Source organism: Sporothrix brasiliensis, assembly GCF_000820605.1.
Source record: "Sporothrix brasiliensis 5110 chromosome Unknown Cont20, whole genome shotgun sequence".
NCBI classification, from domain to species: domain Eukaryota; kingdom Fungi; phylum Ascomycota; class Sordariomycetes; order Ophiostomatales; family Ophiostomataceae; genus Sporothrix; species Sporothrix brasiliensis.
In genome coordinates this window covers 6,755,544-6,764,174 of record NW_024467139.1, presented here as the reverse complement: position 1 = coordinate 6,764,174, position 8,631 = coordinate 6,755,544, and the positions used below count along the sequence as shown (strand labels likewise).

The 8,631-nt window shown below is 53.9% G+C and overlaps 3 protein-coding genes across 3 annotated transcripts; 2 read left to right on the top strand and 1 right to left on the bottom strand.

The window, feature by feature from the left end:
- Positions 1-1,152: 1,152 nt before the first annotated feature.
- Positions 1,153-2,628, top strand: SPBR_07193 (MFS transporter of unknown specificity; the record flags this gene model as incomplete). Its single annotated transcript, XM_040765447.1, has 3 exons — positions 1,153-1,992; positions 2,055-2,528; positions 2,575-2,628. 3 exons carry the CDS (start codon positions 1,153-1,155, stop codon positions 2,626-2,628), a joined length of 1,368 nt encoding a protein of 455 aa, XP_040617782.1.
- A 1,394-nt stretch (positions 2,629-4,022) lies between these two features.
- On the bottom strand, positions 4,023-5,843 carry SPBR_06967 (uncharacterized protein; the record flags this gene model as incomplete). The annotated part of the gene is made up of 1 exon (XM_040765223.1): positions 4,023-5,843. The coding sequence occupies one exon, from the start codon at positions 5,841-5,843 to the stop codon at positions 4,023-4,025; it is 1,821 nt and encodes a 606-aa protein (XP_040617781.1).
- Positions 5,844-7,779: 1,936 nt separating this feature from the next.
- Positions 7,780-8,631, top strand: SPBR_07726 (uncharacterized protein; the record flags this gene model as incomplete). The annotated part of the gene is made up of 1 exon (XM_040765980.1): positions 7,780-8,631. The coding sequence occupies one exon, from the start codon at positions 7,780-7,782 to the stop codon at positions 8,629-8,631; it is 852 nt and encodes a 283-aa protein (XP_040617780.1).

Genomic DNA, 8,631 nt, shown 5'->3' with positions numbered 1-8,631 from the left:
TAACTAACCCTAACTAACCCTAACTAACCCTAACTAACCCTAACTAACCCTAACTAACCCTAACTAACCCTAACTAACTAACCCTAACTAACCCTAACCCTAACCCTAACTAACCCTAACTAACCCTAACTAACTAACTAACTAACTAACTAACTAACTAACTAACTAACTAACTAACCCTAACTAACTATCCAGTGCGCTGCGTTGGTATGCGACCTGCAGCGTGCGGTAAGGGGTTATCTTGATTGAAAAGTGTGCTGATCAATGCAAGTCTGGGTTGATTTTCCGAATTAACTCTCCTCTACTGACGCGATTGCTTTTCGAACCGCGCATCGAATGTAGGATACCTTTCGTTGGTCATGGAACAAGCGATGCTCGCAACTCCGGGAAGTGACGCGGGCTTTTACGAGTCGTCCGGATCATTTAGTCCCCGGACCTTGTGAAAGGTCCGGGTTCGTAGATTTGTCACCAGCTTCCAAGCACCCCACTTATTTTGACTTCGGTCCATAGTCCTCCTCCGGCCTCAAGCGTCTTTGTTGTCACTCCGGAGATAAAACACCACCAAAATACTCCGTAGAAACCAAAAGACAAATATACGCGACGCGTCCAAGGTGGTTAACCACGGATATTTTTCCTCCGGCATGACAAGATTAACAATTCGATGCACGGTCCGTAGACGGCCACTGTACATTAGAGGCAAGCCCGGGCCGACTTGCTTCACTATGTTTTCTTTCACTTTTTCATGGATTTCATTCTTTTAATCATTTACGCGTTTCAATCACCAATGTTTAAATTAGTACGATGAACATGGAAAACGATTCCTCAACTCCGCCTCAGAGGATGTGAAGACAGATTTCTCGACTTTGCCCGCAGGAGACAAGAAGACCGCTTCCACAGTATCTCCTCCGTACTCCAATGCTTTGTCCCGAGATGCCGAATTGCAGAGACAAGTAAACGGTCCGTTATCTACGAATATGTGCTATTAATTGATGCTGAAATACCACTTCTAACCAAACTATTTTAGACGTGGAAGCGACAGCTACCATGCCTTCAAACGACTCGGCAAAATATCCAGCAGATGCCTTTTCAGTGCCGCGCCAGATCCTTTTTGTCGGAACCATATGCACGGCCATGTTCACCAATCAATGCGGAATGGGAAACACGATAGCAATTGTCAGCGTCATAGGCGAGACCTTTGGTATTTCCTCCAAAGATTCAGGACATCTGTCGTGGCTTGTGGCCGGCTACAGTCTGACAATCGGCACCTTTATTCTCGTCGGAGGTCGCCTCGGCGATGAGATTGGCCACAAGCGACTGTTTGTCGCCGGCATGTTTTGGTACGCGCTGTGGAGTCTGGTGGCTGGCCTTTCCGTTTATGCAGCAAATGACGCTGGGTACGTTCTTTTTGTCTGTTCCCGTGTCTTCCAAGGCATGGGTCCTGCGTTGACGCTGCCCAATGGTCTGGCCATTCTGGGCCGCTCCTACTCGCCCGGCCCACACAAGAACATGGCATTTGCATGGTTCGGGGCGTCCGCCCCCTTTGGTGCCGTTGCCGGGTTCGTGTTTGGCGGTCTTTTTGCTTCCGTGTCTTGGTGGCCATGGACATACTGGAGCCAAAGTATTGCCCTCGTCGGCGTGGCTGGTTTCGCTGCATGGGCCATCCCACACGTTTCACTGGACGAGGCCCGGCAGGAAAGGCAGCCGTGGACAGTACGCAAATTGGTGGCTACTTTTGACGTTCCTGGCATGGTCACTGGCGTTGCGGCTCTCGTACTCGTCAACTTTGCCTGGAACCAGGCCGTCGTCGTTGGCTGGCAGCAGACATACGTATATATCTGTCTTATTCTCGGCTTCCTGTCCGGTGCCGCATTCTTTTATATTGAACTGTCCTCCTGGAACTCTGCGCCTATCTTGCCCCTTTCGGCTTTCAACACAGATATTGCCTTTGTGTTTGCGTGCACCGCAACCGGTTGGGGGTCTTTTGGTGTTTGGGTGTGTACTCTCCTGCCGTTCTCTCTCCACATCGCACACGCACATACATACTAACCTAGCAGCTGTTTTATGTCATCCAGGTCGCCATCAATATCGGGGGCACCACGCCACTGCAGATCGCCGCGTGGATTATTCCAATCATACCCGTAGGTCTCGCTTCGGCTCTCGCCGTAGGAAAGCTGCTCGGCCGCGTGCACGCGTCAAACATTATGCTCGTGGGCCAGACTGTCTACGTAATTGGAACTGCCTTAGGCGCCGCCCGCCCACCGCACTCCATCTACTGGACCTACTTTTTCTTCTCGGTTTTTGCCATGACCATCGGCCTCGATACATCGTTTCCTTCGGCCACGGTCATCTTTTCTGATACAGTTCCACGAGAGTACCAAGGTATGGGTGCGAGCATTATTGTCACCGTTATCAACTACAGTATTTCGCTCTGTCTTGGATTTGCCGGTACTATCGAATCGAACATCAACAATGGTGGTCTTACAGATAATGACAAACTCCACGGCTACCGTGGTGCTCTTTGGTTTGCTGTCGGTCTTTCTAGTCTGGGCCTTGCGTTGAGTGTTATATACACAGTTATACAACCCGGTAAACCTCACCGACTCGTCACCAACCACGACCCTACCTTAGGGACGTCAAGTCATCAAACGGCAATAAATAGAACGTGACAAGAGCAAGAACAAATGAAATACAGCTATTTGAGGTACATCACACAAATCCACCTACTTTGCGGTTCTTTTGTAAAATCTATTACGGTCATTCTATTGTCAGCCTGATCCTTTCCCGCTCATACGGGAAAAGTGTTATGTTTGAAAATTCTCTGTGACTTATCGGACAACCGCTTCTCAGTCCTCTGCAAAATCTTTTGTAAGTTCCAATGAGAGTATGACAAGGCGGTTCGGAGGTGTTCATTGTCAGCAGCGATTCACACAAGTAAATAGCCCGGTGGTTGTTGTCGTACTGAACGCTCGTGCCATTCGGGCTAATCCTCTCCAGAAGGCCTACACCACACGGGCATTCCACGAACTGTCGCACAATTTTCAACGTCATCTGGAGTTCATTGACTGGCAATTGTGTACACTTTGGTTCGCGCAATTTTTGATGCGGTATTTTCCAATTATTTTCATCTCCCAACCACTCTGATTATGCTCCCTTCTATGTTGGCTGCCACCCCTACTGGCTTCGCCTTCATGGTGGTCTGACATTTTTCTCCAGCCCTGGTTGTTGTCTGCCACCGCCTTGTCATGGGTAACTCCTTCTTTTTCTGGCTTTACCTGCCTTCCATAGACTTCCACATAGATGTTCCCAAAAATATAAATAGCCTACTCCTCTTCACTTCTCCGCTCTCCATATTCACCCCTCTCCTTTTCACTTATCGTCCAGTCATATACAAAATTTTCTCTCCATTATTAAAAATTAGGTCCGGGGTGGCGAGCTTCGTGACAGAGGAAAGGTCCAACCAAAGAAAGCAACACGGTCGCAGCGTGGCTCGTCTCCGCACAAAACGGGAGGCACATCAGGAAACAGATGTCGCTGGGCTCAGTATGAATTATGGGATATACAAGCCTACCCAGGGATACTGGGTGCTGCCAGCCTTCATTTCCCGACTTGCCCTTTTGTGTTCGGAGGTTCCTGTCCTATTTGCCATCACGACGGCACCAATCCACCCGGCGTTGTTTTGGCTATCTCCATACCCCCATATGCTGGACTTGTCGTAAATTATGCCATTTCCCTTAACTCGACTCTCAAATAACGAACGGCGCATTTTACCTTGTCCTGCAGGAGATAAGCCACTGGAGTTACGTCGGATTCCAGGATGGTCGGCAACATGCGCGTTAACGGAAATATCTAGAAAGTAAGTCTGACTTGCGATTGTGCGGTGCATAGCGGCAGAGATCGTCTTGCCAGGTGAAGGAGCCAAATACGGCATCTGTGTTATTAAACTTGATACTAAAACAGGGTGAAAACAGCAGTTACTACTTTACTTCCTCCTTCACATCTCGCTTCGGGCTAGTCCTCTATCTTTAAGCACCAATACAAACATAGTAGCCTACATCAATGTTGGTGCACTCAGCATTCACACCCGTATTCCACTTGGCAAATTGTGCTGCCGTGATGCCGGCCGACTTCTCAATGGCGACGCAAGTATCACCAGAGACGACCTTGTGGAACGTCTTGCACGTGGAGATGGTGCCGGGTTGCAGCGGCGAGGGCGTGGTTGGCGTCGACACGGCAGGGCCACCACCGATACACAAGTAATAACCGATGTCGATGTTGGAGCACGTGCTGTCAACACCGCTGTTCCAGGCGGCAAACTCTGCGGCCGAAATGCCCGCCGACTTCTCAATGGCGCCGCAAGTGTCACCGGAGACGACTTTGTGGTAGGTCTTGCATGTCGATAGGGTGCCGGGCTGGAGCGGGGACGGAGCACCGGTTGTGGAGCCCGTACCGCCGCCACCGGCAATACAAAGGTAGTAGCCAACATCAATGTTAGAGCAGGTGGAATCGACACCCGAGTTCCACGCGGCAAACTGCGCAGCCGTGATGCCTGCGGCAGTCTCAATGGCGCTGCATGTATCGCCCGAGACGACCTTGTGGTAAGACGTGCAATTGGCCAGGGTGCCGGGCTGTAGCGGGGACGGAGCACCCGAGGACGGGCCAGTGTCACCGCCACCTGCAATACAAAGGTAGTAACCGACATCGATGTTGGAGCACGTGCTGTCAACACCCGAGTTCCACGCGGCGAACTGCGCAGCTGTGATGCCTGCGGCAGTCTCGATCGCACCACACGTATCGCCGGAGACGACCTTGTGGTAGGACGTACAGTTGTCGAGAGTACCAGGCTGGAGTGGGGATGGAGCGCCCGAGGACGGGCCAGTGTCACCACCACCGGCAATACAGAGGTAGTAGCCAACATCGATGTTGGAGCAGCTGCTATCAACACCGCTGTTCCAGAACGCGAACTGCGCAGCGGTGATATCGGCGGCCGCCTCGATGGCAGAGCAGGTGTCACCGGATACAATCTTGTGGTAAGACGTGCAGTTCGAAAAAGTACCAGGCTGCAGTGGCGAGGGAACGCCCGACGGAACACTCGACGAGGGAGAAGCACTCGCGGACTTGGACGTCGAGCTGGGCGCAACGCTCACGATCGAGGATGTCGCCCCCGGAACGCCGACACACACGGCGCGTCCGACGAGCAGGCCCCGGCAGTCGGCGCCGACCGACGGGTTCCACGACGCGAACTGGTCGGCGCTGATGCCGTATGCGGCCTCAATCTTAGGGCACGTGTCACCCTTGACGACTTTGTAGTAGTTAGTGCAGTCTGCCGCCTCGCCGCTCTGGGTCGGCCCCGGTGGGCCTGCCGCTTTCGATGACGAAGACGAAATCGAAGACGAGGAGCTGGTGGTGGACGAGGTGGTGGACGTGGCGGACGGGATGCGCGAGAAGGACGTCCAGAAGCTAGAGGGCCCGCCGGACCCCGACGGCAGTTCGAAGCTGACCGAGGTCTTGCTGCGGTGGGGCCCGACGGCGCCTGAGCTGCTGCTGCCAGTGACGGTGCCGCTCACGCAATACAGCGTATCGCTGTTGAGGTTCGGGCAAACGACGCCCGGGTTCAGGGCCTGAAACTCGGCGACAGTCAAGGCCCACTCACCGGCGAACTGCGAGCATGTGGTGTTGTCGTCGGCGCCGGCCTGAAAGTAACAGTCGACGCCGCGGGCCGCAATGGGTGCCCAGGCAGCAGCGGGGGCAACAGGGGCCGGCGTCGGGACGGGGACGGCGACCGCTGCGACGAGTACGGGAGAGGCGGCCAGGAGCCCGAGGGCAAGGGTCATGAAACGGCCCATTCTGTTTATGATTTATGTTTTGGTTGTAAGAAAAAGCAGTGTTATTAAACGGAATGGGATTGTGAAAACGAGAGACTGGTGCGTATGACAGACGACTCAATGACGACTAGCCAAAGCAGTTGGGAAGAAAACGAGAGACTGATAAACGAAAGACTGGGAGACGGGGAAGGGAGGAGGGATGCTGGCGATGGACCAGAGGTACAGAGAATTTCGAGAATTCCTCAAGATGATAACCCGTTACTATCCTGGGGAGACGATCTTCTCCTCCAAAAGACGACGGTCCGGTGGTTTATACACGTTATGAGCGCAACATTTGGTCGTGTAAGTCAAAGTGGAGAGATAGCCGGTCAGACCAGGGAGTCAGAATCCTACGGCCGGCACAAAATATGTGCGGCTCTTGCGGTCTTCGCCCAATATCCGACCGATTCCCGACTAGGAAGCGAAGGAATGGGTATTACGGAGTACTAGGTACGTAGGAGATGGAAGAAAGCCTATGTGTAAAACATCACCTCGAAAACATCAAACCTTCACAGGAAAGGTAACGAGATAAAAGACAAGCCTCTGATGTTCGCTCAGCAGAAAACGTGCCGAAGACAGGCGCTTCCTCGGTCGTGGCAGGCTTATACGAGACACGTTCCTGGGTCTGTGTCTTTCTTTCGTCTGTTTTATTTGAGTTTCTTTTTTTTTCGTCGTCAGCTTCGCACGACTTTTCTTGTTTCCATCGAGAGTCACCGACGATCCCGTGTCGTGAGAATTAAGGTTGGATCGTACATGCGCGTGAAATGAGTGTCCCGAGAAAAATGAAATTGGCAGTGGGGGTTGAGCATGTCCGCTGCTCAGTCTTTTTTTTTTTGTACGGGGTACGATGTTGATGAGCGATCGGCGAGAACATCGATGCTTTTGTACCAGCGGAAGTCCAAGAGATGTGCAGCGAGTCTCCTTTCGGGTCCTCAGCGGGGGCATACGATACGGGGTCACTGAGATAAATCGTAAGGATGCAGACCCCGGCGTCGGTGTGGGCGACAGAGACCGACATCCTGGCGATGGTCCCTGGCGGCGGGCCCCTTTTTCTAGCGTTTTCTATCGATAGTCTGACTTGCATGCTTAGCGCGCTGCTTGTTGCCGAATCCTGAACGCCCAGTGCTTGCGGGCCGTTGCGGCAAGGATTGTTTAACAAAAAGGCAGTTGCGGAATCGACGGCACACGAGTGGGACAGCTTTGTGGGTCCGAAACCAAAAATGCTCCGTGAGATTCGACCGCCACTGTCAGCAGCTGCCAACCACCACAGATGCGCAACGAGTGCACGTGGCGTCGGAGGGCGCCTGCAATAGGCGGAGGGGCGGTTGTGGCGCGGCCGGCAAGCTAGAAGCCTATGTGTCGCTGAAATCGTACAACGTCGTATGTCGCACGGAGGACGGAGCTTCGGCACCGTCAAATGGCCCGAATGCTGTTGCAGCGAACTTGCATCATGTATGATACTGTTTCCCCGCGCTAGCTGGTACCTGCACAAGAAGTGGAGCCTGGGCTACTGAAGTGTTCCTGTGGTTGCAGAACTACTTCGAAAGATGGGAGTACTCCGTAAGTATGCTTAATTTAGCTTTTTTTTTTTTGTTTGTGTGCAAACCTGCCCCTTTTCGGTTGACAAGCGGTTGGCGGCTGGCCGGGGGGTGAACCACTCCATACATGTGCATCGTGTGCTTCTTTCTGTGATTCTATTCTTGTATGAGGTACCTGACTTTCCGTCTTTCGGTCACTCAACCATACGGCTCGTTTCGTTTCTCGGCTTTTCGTTTTCGCTCCCCTTTCTGTCTCTCTTTCACCCTCCCCTCCCCCCTTTTTGATTTCGTCTGCTCTCTTTGCTTCCTGCCGCTCGTGTTTTCGCCCTGTGTCGCCAGCAAAATTAGCGCCTAACCCCCCCCCGCAACGCACGCCCGCAATGTCCTTCCGCCGCGCAGCCCTCTTGCTCGCCGCGGCCTGGGCTTTGCCGGCCGTCGTCACGGTCGACGCCATCACGTTCCCACAGACGGTTGAGGTCGACCTCGTTTTCCCGCGCAACGAGACCTACGCGCCGTCCCCGATCTTCCCCGTCGTCTTTGCCTTCCAGAACCCGGCCCTGGCCCCGGCGCTGGACCCGGACTTCAGCCTCAACCTCTGGGTGAACGTCGAGCACAACTCCACAATCTATCTGAATATGATTGACTTGACGGCCGTCAACTTCACCAGCACCACAGCCGCCAACGGCACCAGCGAGCCGCTCTTCGTCTACACGTACGCCGTCAACCTTAACACAACTAGTAATGGCGCCGACCCGGTGACGCGGTACAACCTGGTCTGGGCGTTTGGCGCCGGTAACTGCTCGGCGCAGGAGGAAGGCGGGCCCGTTACACTAGGCGGCGGCTTCCGCAGCAAGAACGTCGTGTTCTCGATTGCGCAGAGCGGCGGCGCCGCGCCCGATATTGCCGGAGGCGAAGTTAGTGAATGCTCGCGCCTGACCAACATGGCCTTCAACCTGACCGACATTCTGCCCGTGGCCGACGTGAGCAAGAACGACGGCCACGACACGTGCGCCGTGTTCTCGGACACGACACCGTTACCCGTTGGCAACCCGTGTGCGGCCACGGCCGACGCGGCTGTGGCGGCGAGCATCTCGGCGGCCGCGACGTCTCACGTGTGCGCGGCCGTGAGCCCTGCGATCAGCTGTCCCAGCAAGAATTCGGGCGCGGCCCTTTCTGTCTACGCTGCCAGTACATGGGCAGTCGCTGCTCTGGCCGCGATGATTCTCCTGTAG